Raw genomic sequence first — 24630 nt, 5'->3', positions numbered from 1 at the left:
CATGATAAATCAGCAAAAATTTAAATTACTACAAAAAAAATTGAAAATCAAGGATGCACACCATCGGGCCATGCTCAACCCATATCCAGTCTTAGGGCGATCTGACTAACGGTCAGCGAGATATGCCCATCACAGACACACAGACAGACACACAACTTGCTTTATAGATAGATAGATAGATAGATAGATAGATAGATAGATAGATAGATAGATAGATAGATAGATAGATAGATAGATAGATAGATAGATAGATAGATAGATAGATAGATAGATAGATAGATAGATAGATAGATAGATAGATAGATAGATAGATAGATAGATTACATTCCATCGCCATTGTCCACATTTAAAAGACACAATAAAAAACACTGAGACAGATGTAGAATAGAGGAGGAGAATAAAATAGATCAAAATCTAAGGTTCTCCTCTCTCTCTCTCTCGCTCTCTCCATCTCTTTCTTTCATTATTCTGACGAGTTCTGGCAGGCCGTTAGGAGACCGAGGATAAGTCAATACGCTATCTAACAGCTGTCAGCTGGACTCTCTGTGTGTGTGTGTGTGTGTGTGTGTGTGTGTGTGTGTGTGTGTGTGTGTGTGTGTGTGTGTGTGTGTGTGTGTGTGTGTGTGTGTGTGTGTGTGTGTGTGTGTGTGTTCACACAAGTGTGTGTTTCATTCATTACTTTCTCTCTTCCTGTCCTTTCTTTTTCTTTTCCTATGAGAACCCAATTAATATTTACAATGACAGGACACGATGTGACCAATGAGGGCAAAGAGACGACAACAGAGGGACAGAGAGGACTGGCCTTTGCCTTGTCCACTCCTCGCTGTTTTTGTTTAGTAAATGAAGAAGAAGTTATTAAAGAAGTTTTCCCCTCAGCCGAGCTTTATTAAAATGACTGTCGAAGATGTTCCACCGTGCTCTCTTTGTCTGTAACCACATGTTACAGACATATTCATGTTGTGGGCACTTGAACTGGATGAATGACACCAGCTCTCTTTTCCCTTTCACTTCCATCGCCTCTTGACACTCAACACACACTGTGTCTCACTGTCTCAGTGTCTCCCCCCCGCTTGTCCATTTGTGTCTGTGTCTTATCTTCTCTTCACCAAATTTACAGTGTCTCCACACAAACACATTATTCCTCCCTGTTGTGGCTGTTATTTCATATCAATGTGAATCTGAATACACCTATTTTTTTTAGTTTTTTTTTGTTTAAAGGTTTAGTACGTTCACTTCAACCTTCCATTCAAAGTGTGTTGGACAATCTATGTGGTCCAAAATGGTGGCCTCTAGACCTCCTGACATAAATTTAAAAGGCTCATTCTGGGTTAATGAAGAACAACAATGTATACAATCAGGTGATTGAACACTCATATAATAATATAAATACAAAATTCAATTATTCGTCAAGTTCAAATTATTTAATCCTACATTTTTCGTACTGGTCCTTTAAAATGATAATAAAAATGAAGATTCTGCCTTTGGCCACTCGAGGGCAGTATAGAGATCCCCTCCCTCACTATGCCACTGTCTGTGGTGCTGAAACATTCTCATGCAGTCATTGTCACGGCGTCTCTCTCCGTGGTGCTGAATAATTCACACTCGTGGCATAACAAACATTGAGCTTTTCTAATTTTATATTCACCTCTGACCTTGTGTGTCCCCAAAAAAAAAAAAAAATCAAAAAAAATCCAGGCCACCTTTATAAGGATAGTCCATTACTGCTCTTCTTATTATGCCTTCTGCTGTATGCACTGAGTGTAAATATATATACATATAGATAATACATATATCTATATATATACATATATACATATATATATATATATGTATATATATATATATATATATATATATTTATATAGATGATATATATATACATATATGAGCACACTTACTTACATACCAACTTTCACACAGGCACGAGACAAAGTGGAACTGAAGCAGTAAAAATAAGTACTATAGTCTTTTTATAGTACTATAAAAAGCCAACAGATGCAATGTTAAATGTGTGCCTTTTAATTTTTCTTTTCTTTTTTTGTTATAGAGGGTAGACATAATAAGTATTTTTTTTGTTCCATTTTATTCTGAATTAGTGCCAATGCTTTATTGTTTTAGACTCGTATATGTGGCAACTATAGTTTAAACTAAATAAAAAAAGATAGGAGGAGGAAGAAAGGAGTGTCATAAAAACTGGAGCAACCTCCATCAGGACTGCCCATTTTCCATATTCCGATCACCAACAAATTAATCAAATTAATATTTTTTAGATCTTCACCTACATCTCCAGAAAGTTTCATTCACATTCATCTTTAACTTTTTGAGATAAGCTGCTCAGAAACATTGTGGACGGGGGTAACAAGAGACATTTACAGCAGTTTAATCATAATAAGATAAACACCCACATCTCTATTTTATTAATTGTTAGAAATCCGTCCCCTAAGTTATTATTATACTGCAGAGCAAACTTGTACAAGGTCACTGATACAGACACCAGGTGGAGAAGAATCAGACAGAATTAACCTGCTGGGATTTAATAAAGAGAAGCAGGTGTGTTAATGACATCCCATTAAAAAGAGGATTACACTGGTCTGTGCAGATGTGACACTGAACACTGCATGATTTAATAGAGACGTTATTAAAATTGGATTCTAGAGAAGCGGCTTAAGTTGAATTTATTTCATGGTGATAAGTTGAAACTTTTGAAAACGCTTCACTCAGCAGGTTCCACGGAAATTTGAGATGTGGGAGTGGATATTATTCTGCCAGTCTGAGGTAACTGTGTCTGTCGCACATGTCACATAAATACCACTGCACTGAAACTGCAGTCACAGTAGATAAATGTGGTATATATTTATTTATTCTTTATATCAGACACTTCTTTGAATGTTAAATCTGCACATTTTCACAAAAGTTAAAGAAATAAGCTGAGAGAGAAACTTTTTTTTTTCAATAATTAAAACAAGCTTTCTGATTTTTCCAGCTTCTTAAATGTGAATATTTTCCGATTTCTTTGCTTCACATAAGATAGAAATCGGTAAAACTGAATCATTTTGGTGTGTGGACAAAACAAGACAATCGAACATCATCATTTCCATGGTTGGTGAACACCTTTCAACATTTTCTGATATTTTACAGACATAAACACGTTTATAACTTAACATCTGTCTTAACTACATAAACATTCCATTTTGGTAAAATAACTGCGATGATTAGCCTTTTATTTTTTTTTGCATATTTTCAGGTTATTTCCTTTGACGACACCAGAACATGGGAACCCGTTGTCCCCCACTATGACCTGTAGGTGGCGACAAAGCGCTGTCAACCATTGACCCTACCGTGAAACGCAGCAGAGGAAGTGTGTATGCTAATCAACGCAGGGAGATGGGGTGAGTGTGTGTTCGTCTTTTGACAGCCGGCTGTTCAAATGTCCTTCAAATACTCGAATTAGCCATTCATACTCTGAGAAACCGTATTTTATTTGTAAGCGAAGCGAGCCATGTTGAGGAAATTGACCGCATTTAGTACAGCTAGCCACGACAGCTGCTGTCCGCCTACACACAAAGCAGCATCTCTCTCTGTCTGTCACTGTAAGCCCTTTAGCTCCTGTAGCTACCTGTCATTGTCAGTAATGATGTTGTAGTTCGATCATATGAGGTTAATTTAAACGTTCTTGTTATAGAAAACACTCCAACGTTATCTCTGTTAATGGAGGGGAAAACATGTGGGGGTTAGAATTCTCCTATTATTATTATTTTTAGACTTTAGCTTTAGCTTAACGTTGAATCTGCAGCATGACATGGAGATGCAGCTGCAATATGTGATTAAAAATAAACACTTGATTAATATTTAACACACAGAGGGAGAGTGACGTTGACGTTTGCATCATTTGTAATTGTTACATGAACACCGAGTACTGATGGGATGAATTCAATGAATTCAGAAAGATTAGAGTCTAATCCTCATTTCACTCAGTTGCGTGAGAAACGTATTTTTAAATCTCTTCTGGGTTTTAAACGTCGACAACAATCGTCTCTGTTTATATAGTTATTGTTGACATATCCGGGAATCTCATGCAGGATGCATTATGGTTACCCTGCCTTCACCTTGTTGTACCAAGGCAGGTAATAAAGGTTCGTGAGCATGGAAGCATCTCTCTCAAGATGTCGACTAATTAATTCAGACGATTAATGAAGCCCCTTTTTAACTCTAGGCAGTGCATTTTGAATTAAAACTAGGTTTTAATTAATTCAAAACTAGGTTTTAATTCAGAGGGCTCATACTCAAAATGACCTGGGGGCCAGTGAACTTCTAGTCCAGTAATTAGAAATTAAAATCATATCTTTATAATCCATCGTGATGTTGCAATTAAAAATATCCAGGATGACATTGCACACCATTTCAGAGTGTTTGGATATATAGTTCACAACATATTTATGATGCAAAATGAATCTGTAAATAACAAAGCCAGACAGAAATAAGATGGAATCAAAACATTAAATCAAACTAAATAAAAACAATAAAAATACTGTTTGCTGTTGGTCAGTTTGGGCCACTTTTCATTATTTTTGGGCTGTGTGTTTGAGGTTTCCCTCCAAATAGTATATTTCAAGAAAAACTCTCAAAGTAAAAACAGCAATGTTCAGACCAATATTTTTCTAATAATAGCCTCAGATAACAATAATTATTTATTAATCGACCAATAATTACAACTTGATCAAATGTTGCACTTTTTTCATCCAAAAGTATATTTACACTTGTATAATATTTACTTTATAAATATTTTTTTATTGTATATACAACAAGTAATGTATACTGTATGTAATTGCACTGCAGTGCAGATACAAATTGTGGATTGAGAGGAAAGATCATTGGCGTTCAATAGTTTCACTGAAGTATTTTTATGTGTTATTGGTTACCTTTTTACAATTAGATTTTATCAGATGGAGAAAAGTGTTGTGTCAAGTATTGGATGTTAGCTGCTCTGATATTAAAATATTGTAAACCCATATAGGTCGACCGTTATCAGATGCATAAACAATACAGTTTTCTTGGTCTAGTTAGAGTAGAAGGAGGTGATGTGAGTGTACCTTTTTTTTGATTCCCTCAATAATTAATTCATTTATTTCCTTTCCAGTATATGTGAATCATTTTGACCATCAGTGGCGATTGGCCCTCACCGCCATCTGTCAGCATGCAAGGATTCTACTCAAAGCTGGACTCTTCTCCCTCCTCGTCCCCATTATTAGGGGCGGGCCCCGGGGGAGTCGGAGCTCCGGTACCGCTCAGCCTCGCCGTTGAGACAGAGAAAGCTCAGGCTCTTCTGCAGACGTTTAGCTCCGCCTCTCTGCTGGCCTCTGCGGGTCTGGGTATGTTCTGCGTGGTGGCCGACCACGTCCTCCAAGCGTCGGTGATTCAGAACCACCTGTGGCTGCGTGCGTTCTTGGACAATGCCACGCACGGAGTGGTGGGGCTGTGGTCATGGGCGGTTGTGATAGGACTGAGGAAAAAGAGTGATGTGTATGAGGTTCTTCTGGCCGGACTGCTGGCCTCAATCATCGACCTGGACCACTTCTATGTGGCTGGATCACTGTCACTCAAGGTAAGACCTGAACCTTTAATAATGAGGACAAATGCTTTGTTTTATAAGCCATTGATTTTTTTTACATTATTTGAATTTATTTTTTTATTTTTTTTACTGTGATTTTATTATTTGTACAATAAAAAAAAACATTTACATTTGAAATTATGTACAATATTAAGAAAATACATGAACATTCATGTATTTTCTGCTTTGGCTTCACCGTAAACACAGATTCAGACAGTTTATGCTCATGCATAAAAAAACACATCTTCATAAATGAATGTATTAATGCCCCACATTTTCTAATACTCTAAACAATAATAAAATGGTGAAAGTATTAAATAATTATGCAAAAAAGTAAAGATTTTAATAAATGCATGCATATAATAGTTGAAATCCAACTGTAAGAAGTGCTTTACCTATTCTTCTTACTTATTCTATTTTCATTTGTTTACTCACAAAGTCATCAAAACATTCAACTAAATACCTATTAAATTACAAGTTAATAAAGTTGAATTATTATTTCCTCAAGGGATTGATGTGTTGCTTGGTCAAACAAGTGAAAGTGAAACATTTTGATCAGTGTTTTTCTTAAACCTTGAAATGATGAAGTTCTCAAGTGTCTTGTTTTATTCACAAGAGCAAGCCATGCATGCTTCAGCCATATAGGTTTTGATTTATTTTGACAAGACACAGCTTATAATGCAGTTTTTCTTCAGTTTTCTTTCCCAGAAATCTCACTGACTAATGTCTAGTCGGCCATTTTATATTTTGTTCATCTCTTCTCTCTCTCAGGCGGCCGTGTCTCTCCCTCATCGCCCTCCTCTCCACTGTTCCTCGCTCATCCCCGTGCTGTGTCTCTCCCTCCGCTTCCTCATGTGGATCGCTCGCCTCAAAGACGCCTGGTGCTCCTTGCCGTGGATGCTCTTCATCTCCATGGCGACGCACCACATCCGCGACGCGGTGCGCCACGGACTGTGGGTGTGTCCGCTCGGCCAGACGGCGCCCATCCCCTACTGGCTGTATGTGAGCACCACGGCGACGCTGCCTCACCTGTGCTCTGTGCTCATGTACCTGACGGGCACCAGGGACGTGATTTCAACCAAACACGGTGTGGCCATCGACGTTTAGACGCACCCACAGACGGATCTGAAAAAAGCTGTGTGAGACCAATGTCCAATACTTGAAATCACTGGAGAATATATTTATAAATCAGGAGGCGTTGGTGGAGACACTGTTTTTCAGCTTTGACGAGGAGAGAATTCAGTCTTTTTCTGGTTTACACTCACCGGATAAAGAAACTGCCAGAGTGTGATTGAGGAAACACTGGCATCATTAAAACGCTTGGGAACATCAGTAGTACAACCAATATGAGTGCCAATCAAATATTTTTGTGTGACATTTTTCATTTTCCAGCAGAAAAAAACAGTATACTGTGCTTTTTACCTGCTTAACTCTTTGAAGAGTGGCCCTTAAAAGCTGTTTTTGCCTCTGTTTATGTCCCCAAACACATATGGACTGATTCATAATAATCTTTATTAGAAACATATCAATTTGTAAAATCCTTACATGGACTGTACTGAGTCGTCAATTTTTAATTCACATTTTAAAAATTTAGTCTTCAGCATAAGTTCTATAAAAATCTCTTTGGAACAGTGAAATATCTTTAAGTTAATCCATATTGAGTCAAATTGGATGTGAGTGAATCAATTCAGGAAGTCAGTCCAACGTGTACTCGGCCCTACATGTGAGGCAGTGATTTTCTCTCTCAACCTCTTGTCAGCCTCACCTCCGCTCTCCGTCCTCGTCTCTACTCAAGGAATAGTCAACCAAAGGTCATCACCACCAGGCTGCGTGACACCGACATGTACAGTAGTGTAGTTAGTTCACTATGTCACTGTGACTCTCAGTGCGTCCTCCATCTGTAACGGTAGTGAAAGTCTGTGTAGTGGAGATTCACGTTTGAATATCAGCCACATTCATTCCAGTGACAAAAATGAGTCACTGCGAAACAATAGTCATAATTTTTCCCCTTCACTGAGTTAAGTTGAGTCTCTTTTGTCCTTAAGGAGGACAGTTTTTGTTCTGCTTCAGTGGTTTTTCAGTGCCAAACAGAGAAGGACAATTCTTTTCAAGTTGCTTATTAATGTAACGTCTTCACATTTAATCACTTTGACAGTGACACACATTTGAAGTCTAAGCGTCATCTGCTTGTTCAATAAAAGGCCTTTAATCTCTAAATAGACAACTGAAATGATTGTGTCATATAGAATTACACATTTTTGGCTCAGTTAAGAGTTGAGGGAATTAAAAGCTGAAACTAGAAAGGTGCTGTATGTTTACTTTTAGAGCAGTAGATTATTATTATTCCATATTCCATATTAACTAACTGTATGTATACAATGCTGTTGTACTAAAATGAAAAGGTTCAGTAGAGTCTTCATGTGGAAATGAATGTGTGTCAAGACTCAGGATTGATCGATGTGGCTTCTTATAAACTATTTATCGCACATAAATATTAGAATTCACGACAGTCATTACGCTGTTTAGATGTAGACACACATTCCTTAATGGTAATACCGTTTCAAATACTGCATTAAAATGGTATTTAATTCAATGGCTTAGAGACTTGTCTGGTTTGAATGTAATTTATAATTTCAGTATGAAAGGGAAGAATGTTTCCTCTTCTGTGAATCTGTTGCTTGATGATTTAAGTTTTAGTGACGCTTGTTGTCCACTAGATGGACATGGTGAGCTGTGCTAGTTATTTCACCACATCATTAGATATATTACTGTGAAGTGAAGAAGTGGGGGAGTGGGAGCTAGAAAAGAAAGCGAAAGTAAGTCTGGAAGTCATCAGATCATGGCCTCTGAGAGTTGTAACATGTATTTTTAGATGTTTTGATATTTTTCAGGTTCTGTGTGGGTTTACTTTCAAAACTTTCAAAGCAACGTTCAGCCTCTTTTATTGACAGTGAGTCATTGGAAGCACAGGCTCATACTAATGTAAGGAACTCTCAGTAAAAACACAATCTCTCTTTCTGTTGCTTTTTGTTTACAATGTGACCTTTTGTTTATGCAATATTATAATTCCATTTTGCACATTTCTTTTTTGTTTAGATTATGTTTGTTCTGGGTTTGTAATTTCATTGATAGGATTTATTGTAGTGTTATTTTTTATCTGAATAAAAATGTATCCTGGATATATCTTTTGGTGTTTTTGCATGCAGAACTTTAGTGAACCAAAATTTTTTTTTTGTAAAATTCAAAAGTGATGTCCTGTGTCTTTTAATCACGTAACTGTCTAGTGACCCACTTGTCAGGCTTCAAACTTGGCAGGCGACGTGGTCAGAACGTCAGGTTGCTGTGCTGACTTTGGCAGTGTTTGGATAGAAATGTCGTAGCTATCAGTGAAAAAGAGCTGCTTCTGCCCCCTGAAAAAACAAGAACGGAACTTAAACTTGAATGTGAGCTGCCTCACCACACCCTTTAGACAAACCTCAGGTGCCGTTATCAGCGTGGAAGTTCAGCATGTGCTGATAAACCGTGTGAGTCACGACTAATGGATTTATGAAAAAGGAAACTTTAGTTCCGCTCAAAGCTTTCATTACTGTGAGTTGTAGTAGTTGGTTCTAACCTTCATGGGTTAATTCATTGTTTGACTATGTAAGTTGGCGGCCTGTGGTTTCAGTATTTTGCCCCGGCATGATTTCAAAAATCAAATTTCACAAATTCAGAGCACTTATTTCGAAAACTGATTCAAAGGGATTCTGTTGCTTGAATTGAATTAGAATAATAATAAACAGTATAAAAAGGGAAAATATAGTGGGTTTTTTAGGGCATAGATGGTAGCAAATTTTTACTTTTTTAAACCAATTGACATTGACTACATTGACTAAATTAGTTTTTTTTGTACAACATTGGATAGGTTTCTTCCTGATATTCAGTTGCTTACTTACTTTTTGACCCCTGGTCTACAGCCTATGTAGTTGAACTAATTAACCATTCAATTATGTCAATAAAATAATGATGACTTATATCAGGAAATGTCATTATCTATTAATAAATGCAAAAAACCCTCTGTTAATCACATGACTGTCCAATATAGGCTTTTAACTAAAACTTAGGTGTCCTACTAAGGACACTCGTATTGTACTGTGCTAGTATTTTAATTATTTTTAATTTAGAAAGGACTGATAAGTGTAAACAGCCCGTTTGCACAGTACGCATCAGCACTCTGAGTCTGGTGCATCCTCCACCTCTCCCCTGTGTGAGTCAGAGAAGGCTTTTTTTTGTGCCGCAGCTGTTGTTCACACCGAGTTCACACAGTTAACGATTTCTCATCTACAAACAAAACGACCACCTGACATCAATGATGGCCAAAGAGGCGGAGAGAGAACAGTAGAAAAACACGGGCCAGCAGATTCCCAAATTTGGAGGCCAAATGCGCAAAAGGCCTTGTATGACAACGTGTTTGCAATAAGGAGAGCGGAGCCAGAGCGTCGAGGCAATTTCCTACCAGATGCACATCTTAAAAAGCCCCTTTCACAAAAGACAACAAAAGGCAGCTTGAGCATTTGGGATTCATCAGACACTGTCACAATCTGATAATGGAAGCTCTCGGTGAAGAGACTTGCTGCAAGAGGCAACATGCATCAGGGGGAATATCAGTCACACCATCACAGTTGATATTAATACTTTTAAAGGTGCCATATGTAAGATTGTGGCCAAAAACGGTTACTACATTCAAATTCAAAATACCGAGGTCTTTTAGGTTTCGTTTTCTGACGTAACTGGCAACCCGTGGTTGCTCGGTAGCTGAGACTCTACTGACTGCAATGATTGGTAGACAGCGGTAGGTGGCGCCACATGCCAAAACATGATTTCAAAACATAAACATGATTTGCAGTCTGCAAAAAAAAAAATTTATGCAAATATTTTGGCTGTACTGTTGTTGGTGAGTTCAGTTTGTTATATGAACATTATTCCTGAGTCTCTGTGACATATTAGGAGGATTTTATGGCCAGTTGATTTAGATTTATTACATAATGCACCTTTAAATAAAGTTAAATAAATAACTTTATAAATATAAAGTTTGAAGCCAATCTAAGTTAAGTTACTTTCTGGTCCATGGTCAATTGTGTTTAGTTCAAATCTTGTTATGATGATCTCTTTTAGTTCAAGGTTCAATGTAAACAGTCAAAAGCGTGAAGAAAACCTGAAGAGCTGTTGTAGCAGGTGACTCAGTGGATAAGATTATTTTCAAAGTATGATTAGACTTTGAAACTTCAGATTCTGAAGAAATGCTAGTTTGTTAGATGTTGAGTTGTGGATCTTAAATTGTAGGTGTAATCTATCTATAAAGCAAGTTGTGTCTGTGTGTCTGTGTGTGACAGGCATATCTCGCTGACCGTTAGTCAGATCCCCCTAAGACTTTGGATATGGGTTGAGCATGGCCCAATGGTGTGCATCCTTGATTTTAACTTTTCAATTTTCGCTGATTTATCATGCTGCACTTTTGCTGATCCATCATGCTACACCAGGCAGGCAGCGGCTCATCAGCAGCAGCTGCGCTGTCTGGAGAGGGGAGGTGCAGTGTTGGGAGTAACACCGTTTCAGTATAACGGCGTTACTAGTGGTGTTAATATTTTCAGTGACAGAGTAATCTAATTAATTACTTTTCCTATTGTTGCAGCGTCGTTACCGTTACTGAGAATGTGAAGTGCCGCGTTACTTGAGTTGAATGAAGCGCAGCGGTGTCTGGCTTTCTGACAGCCACACATCAGCTGCCGGGAGAGAGCAGATGATTGATGACGGCACCGTTGCAAATGCAAGCACTTGTTGCTGCTGCCGCTGCTAATCCCACCCCAAGCCTAAATGCAGTTAGCATGAGCTCCAGAGAAGGAGACGGAGCCACTCCGTTAAAACAAGCAAAACTAGTGTCGAGACCGAGCTGTGCATGCTGATTGCAAGGTATGTTGTTGAAAACATGCTACCCCTGTCCACTGTGGAGTCTGAGTCATTCAGAGCTCAGGAGGGAGGAGGAATGGGGGTTGTGCCCTTGAATACAAAGTGTTTTTGTCAAATTTTGGACGACATATTATACTATGACATTTTTGTCATCGGATTTTTGACGACATACTATAGTATGACATTTTTGTCAAATTTTGGACGATATACTAAGGTATGATTTTTTGTAAATTTTGGACTACATATTAAATAGTATGGCTTTTTTATCAAATGTTAGAAAATATTTTTTTGTCAAACTTTGGACCACATACTATACTATGATATTTTTGTCATATTTTTGACGACATACTATACTATGACACTTTTGTCAAATTTTGGACGGCCTACTGTACTATGACTTTTTTGTCAATTTTGGAGGACATATTATTGTATGGCTTTTTTTATCAAATGTTAGACAATATTTTTTTGTCAAACTTTGGACGACATACTATACTATGACTTTTTTGTCAAATTCTGGAAAACATACTATACTATGAATTTTTGTCAAATTCTGGAAAACATACTATACTATGAATTTTTGTCAAATTTTGGATGACATACTATAGTATGACTTTTTTGTCATAGAATTTTGGACGACATACTATACCATGACTTTTTTGTCATATTTTGGACGACATACTATAGTATGACACTTTTGTCAATTTTTGGACGACATACTATACCATGACTTTTTTTGTCAAATGTTGGACAACATACTATACTATGACTTTTTTGTCATTTTGGATGACATACTAAACTATGACTTTTTTTTTTCAAATTTGGGACAACATACTATACTATGACGTTCCTGTCAAATTTGGGACAACATACTATGACTTTCTTGTCAAATTCTGGACAACATACTATATTATGACTTTTTTGTCATTTTGGATGACATACTAAACTATGACTTTTTTGTCAAATTTGGGACAACATACTATACTATGACTTTTTGTTAGAATTTCGACCATTCGTCATGACACAGCAAGTGCCGATTGATCGGCTCAAAACTAAAAAGGGCAAAGGGCATAGCGCCATCTGCTGGCAGCATGGGGGCAGCCTTATTTTTTTTCTTTTCTTTTCACTGCGATTGACATGAAAACAAAAAACAAATCTGGGCCCGTATTTATCAAGCGTCTTAGAATTACTCCTAAGAACCCTGCTAAGAGTAGACTTATGAGTAAAAAATTTCTTCGCTGAAAGTTGCACTTAAAAGTTAGTTATCAAGCGTCTTACTCACACTTTCAGCGAAGTGTAGGACAGAATCTTAAGTGTCACTCTCAGAGCTGAATTACGACAGTACTATGTGTCGTAAACTGAATTTAAGGTGACGTCACTTCCGTGTCCATAGAAATGACCAATCACGGAAGGGAATCGCTTGTCTAAGAATAAAGAAATATCACAGATTCCGCAGGTGCTCCCGGATATTGCCGAGCACCCACGGTGCTCTCACATGTGCCATCCTACGCTCCTCATTGATTTGTTAATGACTACTACCTATCAACGGGTTGCATTGTAATGTCGGAAAACCTATCTGCGGTCCACAATGGACCAAGGCTGAACTGTCACAAGACATTGTCAAGGAATAACAACCTGGAAATAATCGCAGACCAGTTTATAAGACGCATCAATTTTGGAGTATGACACTTTTGTCAATTTTTGGACGACATACTATACCATGACTTTTTTTGTCAAATGTTGGACAACATACTATACTATGACTTTTTTGTCATTTTGGATGACATACTAAACTATGACTTTTTTTTTTCAAATTTGGGACAACATACTATACTATGACGTTCCTGTCAAATTTGGGACAACATACTATGACTTTCTTGTCAAATTCTGGACAACATACTATATTATGACTTTTTTGTCATTTTGGATGACATACTAAACTATGACTTTTTTGTCAAATTTGGGACAACATACTATACTATGACTTTTTGTTAGAATTTCGACCATTCGTCATGACACAGCAAGTGCCGATTGATCGGCTCAAAACTAAAAAGGGCAAAGGGCATAGCGCCATCTGCTGGCAGCATGGGGGCAGCCTTATTTTTTTTCTTTTCTTTTCACTGCGATTGACATGAAAACAAAAAACAAATCTGGGCCCGTATTTATCAAGCGTCTTAGAATTACTCCTAAGAACCCTGCTAAGAGTAGACTTATGAGTAAAAAATTTCTTCGCTGAAAGTTGCACTTAAAAGTTAGTTATCAAGCGTCTTACTCACACTTTCAGCGAAGTGTAGGACAGAATCTTAAGTGTCACTCTCAGAGCTGAATTACGACAGTACTATGTGTCGTAAACTGAATTTAAGGTGACGTCACTTCCGTGTCCATAGAAATGACCAATCACGGAAGGGAATCGCTTGTCTAAGAATAAAGAAATATCACAGATTCCGCAGGTGCTCCCGGATATTGCCGAGCACCCACGGTGCTCTCACATGTGCCATCCTACGCTCCTCATTGATTTGTTAATGACCACTACCTATCAACGGGTTGCATTGTAATGTCGGAAAACCTATCTGCGGTCCACAATGGACCAAGGCTGAACTGTCACAAGACATTGTCAAGGAATAACAACCTGGAAATAATCGCAGACCAGTTTATAAGACGCATCAATACCAGAGGAAACACATTCCTCACCAATTAAAAATAAAGGTGAGTGACAAAACGACAAATTAAATATGTTATAGCCTACTGTGGTACTATGTTTTAAAGGATGTGTCGGAATGGTTTTGAATTGCGGATTTGGTCCATGATTTGCTTTTATTTGAACCTTTTTGCTGTAGATTTGGTGGTTATCATTATTTCTTTCCTGGTGTGTGTAGTTAGTAACACTTTAGATTTAACCTACATTTGTGTCATTAAAGCCAGTTGTGATCACTGACAATATCATTAATATCAGCTTTTCATTAATTATTGAGTGAAGTTGCTGTGAGTCAGTAGGCTGTTATTACCTTAAACTTATAGGCGGTTACGGTAGCTACGCTGTTCAATCCAGGCTGTGGTGTTGGCTTGTGGATTTTGTTTTTCCTTTTTCTTTTTTCTTCATCTGAGTCTTTTGCGTTAGGGCTGCATAATTGAGATTAAAATCCTCTTATGCATCACCAGTGTGTAGACTGTTTTTGTGAAAGAGATCGTGTCCGTGTGCGTGCGTTCATTTTACTATGAGACGAATGTGCGCGTGTCAAAATAGCAACAATCATGCAAGCACGATGATGAGAACCCACCAGCAAAAACAAAAAAAACATAAATCGGTGCCCCTGCCATTTGATCAGCTGCTTGTCATCTGACAAAGCCAGGACATCCTTCTCATGTCAGTGCCATCCCCTGCTGGCAACTCCTAACCACTTAAGACACCTCTGGAGGTCTCTTAAATATCTGGGAGAGTAGGAGTGATTCTTAGACTTAAGAAAGTTGATGAATAGCTTTTATTCTTAAGTTTGAGAGTACGACTAAATTTCACAAATTCTCAGGATTTAAGTGTAAAATGGCACTCTAAGACGCTTGATAAATACGGCCCCTGTTCTCCAGCAGAAACCAAAAGACTGTTGAGAGATGTGGCAGTGCTTTGGTATTTACATCCACAGGGGAGCGATATATGGAGTTAGATTTGTGTCTTTATTATTCAATCAAAAAAAATGTTTTTAATCCAAAAAGCCTTCACTTCAATCAAAAAAAAACCTTTTTAATCAAATAAAATTATTGTATGGATGCAAAAATATATTTGAGACTCAAAAAAATGCATTTGAAAACTGTTTTTCTTTGATTGAAAATGTCTTCTTTGTTCGAAGGGAAGGTTTTTTTGGTTTGAAGCAAGTTTTTGATTGAAGTAATGCTGTTTTGCGTCTGGGCCATATTATTGGTAGGACATTTGTGTCTTAATTATTCAATCGCAAAAAAGTTGCTTCAGTCAAAAAAAATATTTTAAATCAAAGAAAAATATTAATTGTGGTTGTTTTTGATTGAAAATGTTTTTTTTTCGATTTGAAGTGAAAAAAGTTTTGAAGTCGTTTTTTTTTTTTATTGAAGTGAAAAAAGTTTTGAAGTCGTTTTTTTTTGATTGAATCATTTTGACACAAACATTCCACAGTGGGCGGGTGCTTCCCCATTGGTCAGACATGTTTGAGTGACAAGTGTCTACACCAATGATGTCTTTCTGACAAGCAAGTCATGGTCGCCAGCAAGTCAGGTCGCAGTGCAGTGGCAAAACAGTATTAAAATGATTTGTGTCGTGTTATTATCCCACTCTGTTTGATATTTCGATTAAACAACATGTTAGATATCTCACGCCGTCATAGTGCACGAATGGCTAGCTGAAAACGTGAGCCCATGTCTCTGCACACTGAATAAATTGTTTATTTTACTTAAGTACAGAGGCTTGCTATGTGCTAGTGCTATGTTATGTTATAATAAGTAACGTAATGAGTGGTCAAACAACAGTCCACAGGCCAACTGTTGCCCGCAGCCTTGACTGTTTAGCAGCAACAGGTAATGCAGAGCCTGTGTTCTCACACAGTCCACAGTACAGCTGTTTGACTATCTCGCTCTATCTCTCGCGCGCGCATTCACGGGTAGTGGTATCCCCACCATCAAACGCTCACAGACAGAGGCAGGTGCTTTTATTTTGAAATCGGGACATACATATGCCGTTCCGTACGGGAACGACGAACCTCCCCCCGGTGAGGAGGAGGCGGCCAGCGGGGGCGAGAGAAGGCGCATCGAGTACACATGTCCGCGGCGAGGTCCGGGCGGGGGGCGATGTAAAGCAGACGGCCGGAGCCGCCTGCCACCTTCGCCCCGAGCCTTTCCAAGCCGACCTAGAGCCGGTCGCAGCGCACCACCGGCGGAGGAAATGCGAAGAAGACCCCGCGAGGGAGCCCTCTCACTGGACCCTACCCTACAGGCAGGGCTGCGGGCAACAGTTGGCCTGTGGACATCGTTGGTGTAGACACTTGTCACTCAAACATGTCTGACCAATGGGGAAGCACCCGCCCACTGCGGAACGTTTGTGTCAAAATGATTCAATCAAAAAAAAAAACGACTTCAAAACTTTTTTCACTTCAATCAAAAAAAACATTTTCAATCAAATAAAAAAAGTGTTCAAATGAAATTTTTTCAGTCTCAAATATGTTTTGCAATCAAACACTTTTTTTCTTTGATTGAAAAGGATTTTTTTTTGATTGAAGGGATTTTTTTTAATTGAAAATATTTTTATTTTTTTTGAAGCAACTTCTTCTTTGATTGAGTTATAAAGACACAAATGTCCTTCCCATAATTTGGCCCAAACGCAAAACAGCATTACTTCAATCAAAAACTTGCTTCAAACCAAAAAAACCTTCACTTCGATCAAAGAAAACATTTTCAATCAAAGAAAAACAGTGTTCAAATGCATTTTTTTGAGTCTCAAATATATTTTTGCATTCAAACAATTTTTATCTTTGATTGAGAAGGTTTTTTTTGATTGAAGTGAAGGTTTTTTTGATTGAAAATGTTTTTTTTGATTGAAGCAAACTTTTTTTTGATTGAATAATAAAGACACAAATCTAACTCCATAGTGATAGAGGTTCTGCACTGTAGCTTCAATCACTAACATTAGAGGGAGCAAGAAGAATGACCTGTGATTTACAAGTGTGATAAAATAGTATTTATTTCACGGAAACATACAAAGACAGAGGAGAAGAAAAAAAACAGCTTATGGTGATATCTGTCGTACAAATAAAGCAAAAAAATAAACAAAACTATGTACATCTGAGAATGGATGCCTGAGTGTAATTTGAGTTATAAGAACTAAAACCAACAGGCTCCATCTGCTGTCACATACTGCAGAGGAACACGGACGAGGACTAACGGCGGAAACTACGGAAACACAAGAGGGAAACAACACCAGTGAAAAAGCAAAAGTCAAACAAACCAACAAAAACGGACACATTTGAACCTTGAGTAAAAAGCACTCTGATACGGCACATAAAACTCTACGTCATGATGCTTTAGATATTATATATATTTAGAAAAAATATTACCATAAAAATGTCTCCTGATTTAATTCCTGGCTTTTTAGATTGTAGGGTTAGGATTGTAGGATTTATGACAAAATAGCCTCTCTTAATGTTGATATTTTACTGAATCAGTAAAGATGAGCACTTTAAATCCAGTTAAAAATATTGGTTGTTATACTTTATTTTATATGTTTGGAAAATATTGTTTTTTAATAATCCTCTGTAAAAATTCATGTTTTTTTTGTTGCTGGAAAGTGTGTGGCTTTCTTCGAGTGCTGCACAGGGGAAATGGTGCAAACAAAAACAACAATCTGTGGTTCATCTGACGAACAAAAGGAGTGACAGAAAATGCACAGAAGAGGAAGAGGAGGATGAGGATATCGATGAGTTCAGTAAACACATTGTCCATACAGTAAATGTACACTAACACAGCTTCATATCACTGGACAGAGACGACAAAACACACACAAAAACACACACATGAGTGAGGGAAGTTTCCACAGACATGGATTGTCATCAGCTCAGTCAACAGCACAACAGCGGGATTCTCCTTTAAATCACTGGAGGGATTTGATTCTCTGGAATTACAGATTCTATAGAAATCTGAAATTCTGACGAGATACCTTTTCTTTCTTTTTGTTTTTGTTGAAAATGATCATTAAATCTTCCATTTTTCCCAGTAAATCTACTGCCACTGCCTATAATATTTGAATTGGAGCATTTAAAGTTATTATATGTAACATTTGTATAAAAATTTCTCATAATGTGAAGGAAAAAAAAAAAACATTCTGTATGAAACCGACTTAAAATCCATTTAAATGTTTAAATTTTGACTTTCTTTTTAAGTTTAGTGTTTTAAACTAAACTAATATGCTTATGTACCTTCATATTTGTCCTTTTTTAACATCTTGTATTCCTTTTATCTATTATTGTTTAAATCAAATCCTACTTTTCAAACAAATTTACTTATTTTACTACCTTTTAAGTACCCTTTACCCCTTTTTCTGTGTTTAAGGACAGTTATTTTTTAACTATGTCTAAATTTCTTACAATTTTCTCTTGAATTTGACAGAATGTGAGTACATTCAACAGCCATATAATAACAGTTCTTTAGGGTAAATGTTAAAGATAACATCAGCCCCCAATTGGTTTTTAAAATAATTAGTGTAAAACTGCCGCTAAGAGCTGATAAACCATGTGTGTGAAACTGTTCCAGAGACATTTTTGTTTTCTACATATCAACATATGAACTTTTTTTTTTTCTTTAAAGTGTGATATACAATAATATACAACAAAAACATAAAATAAAAGAAGAAGAAGCTTCAACTGGATTCATGCATAATATGAAGAGCTAGCTTGAGAGAACATACAGTCGTCAAACTTGGTAAAAAAAATTGAAAAATAAACAAAAGTTCGACTTAGATGCACCTTGTGATTTTGGACAAATTGCAAAGTCATAAATTTGAAGCAACAGATGATTTTAACAGCCAGTGAAAGCCAATGAAAGGAGGGAGGGAGAGTTTTTCCTCTCTGACACACACGCACGCACACACACACACACACACACACACACGGTTCTAGCTGCAGGTGTCAAAGGCAGAAGTGAAACACAAAACAAAAACTGCTCGACTGCACTGGAGGTATTTCTCATACACATTTAAATACACAACAAATCCTCCCTTGCATACGAGTCTGTGAGGTTTGTGACGCACAAGTACAAAGTACAGAGTCACTCTGAGTCTTTCCGTTTCAGGAAAGTGGGAAATTCCTGTGTTGAAGTCGGATTTCCAACTTGGAGAAACTTCACCAATTTATGATTCAAAAGATTTCAATAGTAAAAAAAAAAAAAAAACTGCTACTTTTACTGTTAACTGTACTTTTAACCGTGGGTTTGTTGCTACGCTTTTCAGAGGTCGACGTCACTTCCTGTTCAGACTTGTGATTTTAACAAATTATTTCCTCGATTAATACGTACAAAATGTTGAAATTTTTTTAGCAAACCTTGAAATGAAGATCAGTTTTGATGATTTCTTTGTTACGTGGTGCAAAGAAACCAGGAAAAATATTAACATTTAAGAGGCTGAAAAAGCAGAAAGCTTGTTTTAATTCCCCAAAAAACGGTGATCAAAATCGGTTAATTTAGTCATCGATGAATTTAAAAGAATTAAAAAGAAGGCACCATGAGTGCTCAACGGTTCGTCCACACGCCATCGTTCACGAGATTAACATGAGATTGGAGGTCATAAAGATGCAGTTTGTCCTTGTTTACCTTTTATTTTCTCTCAAACTTCACTATTTTCCCTCAGAAATGTTAAACGTTCTTCACCAAAAACCTCCTCATCCACATTCATTCATTCTAACACACTGTAGTGTTCTAGGGTGACTCACACTGCGGTGCACGTGTTTCTGTAGTAACCGCTCCATGTTCTGCTGCTGCTGCTGCTCGTGCACTGACTGTGACTGTGAGTCCATCATTTTTCTCCGTAATTATTGAAAAAACACGGCGTCAAAGTTACTTGTGCATCGCACTGACACACTTAAAGGTCCAGTGTGTAAGTATTAGTGACATCTAATGGTGAAACTGCAGATTGCAACCAACAATCAACCTTATTTTTCCACTTCTCTATGGTGGCCTTCACATATCACAAAAGATTGCCAAAAGTATATTAAAAGGCTTATTTTAAGGCTTTTTTAAAGGTAATAGTGCGCTTAAAAAACATACGCATGTATAGTGTATTCATTTGCTGCTAATAAGCCCTCCTAAATGTTGCACACTGGACCTTTAATAAATGCAATTTCCCCTAAAGACTTGAAGCTAAAATGTATTTTTTTCTTAATATACTCTGGTCTTAAAATGTTCTCTGCATATAATTTTACATTTTTGTATATAATCTATATTTTTTTTAGTTTTTAGTTTTTTTTAATCGTATCAGTGACGGATTGTTAGAGGCAAATGACTCACAATCGAAGAATGTACTATTTATTTAATTTCAAAATAAGGGCTTTTACTCATTTTAAATCAAATTCCTTGATTAAATGATGGAATAATTGATCATTTCCGAGTTGAACTGATTCTATGTGACATAAAACTATGACCAAACCTGAGAAAGAAGTGATGAATGTCGTTTTTTTTAGAGTTAAATACCTCAGGTTTACTCTTAACTATACGCACTGATGATGCTGGTGGGTTTGTGAAAGGCCTGTGTCTCTCTATCATCTCCTGATCTCCTTCCATTCTTCACGCACAATAACTATGGATGGAGGGGGAAAAGACAAGAGGTATAATAACACAAAAATACAAAAAAACATAAAAGAACAGGACATAACATCATGCAACTTAAACAAAAACAAAAGAAAAACACTCGTCATAAATGAAAATATAGTCTAAATAACCCAGAGGTCGCCCTTCTCTGGGACCTTTTCCCCTGTCCCTCAGCCCAGACCATAATGCCCACTGTCGCTGCTTTGGCATCAGATGCACAGAGAGGAAGAGAGGAAGAGAGAGAGAGACTGGCAGTTATGCTTCCTTCACAGCATTGAGTCGGTCAGTCAGTTGTTGTCGTAACAGTTTATCTTGAGTGAATTTTCTGTGGGAGAAGAAGAAGAAGAAGACGACGTCTTTTTCGTCAACCACAAAAGCAAACCTACTGTATGTTCTCCTGTTTGGCAGCTGCACTTCCTGTCGTTAATTCATCGTTAAGTAAAGTTTCAAAGATTATCTCCCCCCCCCCCCTCGAGGGATCACATCAGTCCATGTGAAGCAGCAATCGGTAGTGAGTGAACGCAAACGTCCCCCGGTGCAGCGTTGCTCCCTCCTCTGTCTGCGGAGGAGTGAGTTTCAGTGAAGCGACGTAACAGAGTGTGTGTCGCTGCTGATGCATTATGGGTACTGCAGTTAAATGTCCAGGGGGGGGAATCCCGCAGCTTGTCTCTTGTTCTGCAGTTTCCCTGTACGTGTTTTGTCCCTGACGCCCTCCTCCCCGGATCCAGAAGGACTCTGTTGCGTTGTGATTGACGTAGTTGGATGTGGACGGTCGACGGAGGCCGACTCGTGGGTGGAGCCCTACAACGGGCCAATGAAGAGAGGATATTTGAAATGGACCTGGGAGGAAAAGAGAGTAAGAAAGTCAGGCTTTATTTATATATCACAGCTTTTAAATATATGCACTTATTCTGCATCTCTATGAACGTTTACGTTGTTTAAACCTATAACACCTGAGCCTATTTACAATTTATTGCATGTTAAAATAGTGTACAAACAGTTAAAATGAAGAAAAAGAAAAAGTTTTATTAAGAGAAAACACCGTAGTAGCAATGGAAACATGATATACTTACTCGAACTGAAACAATTAATTGATTATTAATCGATTACTAAATGAAACGTCAACTATTTTGATAACCGATTTGAAGCTTTTTTCATGATTAAAACAAGATTTCTGATTGTTTTAGCTTCTTAAATGTGAATCTTTCCTTTGTTTCTTTGCTCCACATAACAAAGAAATCATTAACACTAAATCGTTTTGGTTTGTGGACAAAACAAGAAATTTCCAGGTTTTACAAACACAGATCAACGTTTTTTAACATTTTCTGACATTTTATGGACCAAACGATTAATCGATTACGAAAATAATCATTAGTTGCAGCTCTAAGGAGAGGAGAGGAGAGGAGAGGAGAGGAGAGGAGAGGAGAGTGAAAGACAAAAATGCAACTTTCAAAAACACATGTATAAATTATATTGTAATTTAGCATTGTCTTGAAAGCGCATATTTAAATAACAGAGCTGGAGGAGACATATTCAGGCGTCCTCACAGGGTTATAATCTGTTTTTTTCTGTGTGTATGTTAAGCTTATAATCACAGATTTGGCCGCATGACTTCAGGGGTTGTCTGAATGTTCTTTATGGCAGCGCTTTGAAGCCGCTCAGTTCTCACTAAAGCACGGCGACGCCGCTTCTCACTGGCTTTGGCTCCCATTTTTGGGTCGGCCACATAAAAATCTGAAAAAAGTGACACTTAATTAGGATTTGTAATTAGCTCCACCACACCCTTCAGAGATTTAAAACTGCGAGCCAAAAAAGCTAAACTAAGACGCACGACCGCACGAGCATGTGCGTCCAACGGTGAGAACTCGACATTCACAACATGTGTGCCACGAGACGTGCTGAATGTTAAATATAAAGAAAAGAAGTGTGTGTGTGTGTGTCTCACTTTAGATCGGCATGGCCTTCATCTTGACCATAGAGGTGAGTTCCTGTTTGGTCACATGATCGCGCCGCTGCTGCCTCACCCTGGGAATATAAAACCAATAAAATATCTTTAAAATTTTTTTAAGTTTTACTATTAAAAAAACACTTGAAAGAAAGAGATTTGACCACACAACTATGGCATTATGGGATGTGAGTGTTCCAGTGTGTGTGTGTGTGTGTGTGTGTGTGTGTGTGTGTCTTACCACACAACATAGATGAGGGAAAGGACGGTGATGAGGATGACCACGGAGAACAAAACCAGCAAAATCACCAAACCCAAATTACCGTCGCCCTCAAGCACAGGATCTGGGTGGGAAGAGGGCGGAAGACAAACGACACAGGAGGTCAACAACACGGAGTCGAGCGGGAGAAATCAAAAAAAAAAAAAAGGAGGGCAGATGACAGGGTGAGACGAAGAGGTGTGGTGAAGTGAATAAAATAACAACATATATAGTCGAGGAAGGAAGGAAGGACGGAAACAGACACGACAACAGGAGAGAGAAAGAGTTCACACATTATCTCTGTTATTGTCTTGTGCTAAATTGAAAACAAGCGCTTCATATTTTTACACACACACGCTGTCATCTACTTTGTTTTTCGGGAGGCCCCGAAAAAAGGAGGACGTGTGTGTGTGTTCTTGGATTTAATCACTCTCTGGAGAGAAGTTAACTTTAAATATGCCATTATAGCCTTCACACAAACATCTATTTATCATACCAGGGGGAGTTTAAAAAAACAACAAAACACAAAACAAGACAACATTGTTTTCAACTGTGAAACAATCATTAACAATACAATGTCCAAAAAAACACTTTTTTGTGATGTTGGAAATGGCAGGAAAATATTTATGAGCACATCTGCAAACAACAAGCGTAACTGTGTATTTCTCTCCTGTGTGCGTTTGTGTGTGCGTGTTTGTCTGTTTTGTATATTCTGCACATGTATGTATATTTTCACATGGCCTTGTTTGCACGAGAGCTGCTATGTATTTAACGTTTTCTTTTTCACTCTGCAACTGTAATTAGATGTAATTTGATGATGAAGTCAGACACGAGCTACTATCACTAGCAACATCCACAGAATAATAATAACGCATGGATGCTGCTTCTTGTTACTGCCAAAGAAAATGAGTTTTAAAGACATAAAAAAAGAGTGTATATTGATGTAACACTCAATTATACACATTATACAATTACATCACACTACAAATCCCATAAAGCACCGCAACATCTTCCCTTCTCCCACTACTCTGTGGTCAGCGCTTATACGTTTGTTTGTTTTCTGCATGTTTTTAACCCTTAAATCACACCAGTTTGATCATATATTATATCATATATTTAAAATGTTCTCATTTGCTTAAAAGGTTATGTGAATAAAAATATTTAAAACTGTATTTATTTTATCTAGAAGAAACTTTTGTGGTCTGCATCATATTTCTGATTAAAACATTGTCAGTTTCAGCGTGTTTGGCCCCCACGACTTTGACACCCTGGATTTATTGCATTGAGTTCTGACATCCCAGGTTATTATTTTTTGACTTTAACATAGTTTTGTTTGTATGTTTCTGTCACAAAAAAAAAACAAGGAACCCGGTTTGAAACCATGAGAACCTGACGTACTCACGAGAATTCACTTCCTGTTTTCTAATTAAATGACCAACTGTATTATCACAATGACCAGTTGTGAGACTGAGGAATCTGTCAATGGAAAATAACCTACAGTATTTTGTCCTACTGCGTATAACTTTGATTCGTTGCAGTGGTAGTGGCCCGCAATCGTCTAATTTT

The 24630-nt window shown here is 37.6% G+C and overlaps 2 protein-coding genes across 2 annotated transcripts in view; one reads left to right on the top strand and one right to left on the bottom strand.

Moving 5' to 3' along the window:
* Positions 1-5194: 5194 nt before the first annotated feature.
* tmem267 (transmembrane protein 267) lies at positions 5195-6715 on the top strand (the record flags this gene model as incomplete). The annotated part of the gene is made up of 2 exons (XM_083902582.1): positions 5195-5602; positions 6380-6715. 2 exons carry the CDS (start codon positions 5195-5197, stop codon positions 6713-6715), a joined length of 744 nt encoding a protein of 247 aa, XP_083758708.1.
* Positions 6716-17223: 10508 nt separating this feature from the next.
* il11ra (interleukin 11 receptor subunit alpha) overlaps positions 17224-24630 on the bottom strand; it is a 51057-nt gene continuing 43650 nt past the window's right edge. The window contains exons 10-12 of the mRNA XM_083902140.1: positions 23047-23149; positions 22806-22885; positions 17224-21700 (exon numbers count right to left, since the gene is read on the bottom strand). Coding sequence (XP_083758266.1) covers positions 22807-22885; positions 23047-23149 — 182 coding nt within the window. The 3' untranslated portion in view covers positions 17224-21700; position 22806. The remainder of the gene's footprint in view (positions 21701-22805; positions 22886-23046; positions 23150-24630) is intronic.

Source organism: Microchirus variegatus (genome assembly GCF_963457635.1).
Source record: "Microchirus variegatus genome assembly, chromosome: 16".
Lineage (NCBI taxonomy): Eukaryota > Metazoa > Chordata > Actinopteri > Pleuronectiformes > Soleidae > Microchirus > Microchirus variegatus.
The sequence above is the reverse complement of the archived record's forward strand: the minus strand, read 5'-3'. Positions and strand labels throughout refer to the sequence as shown.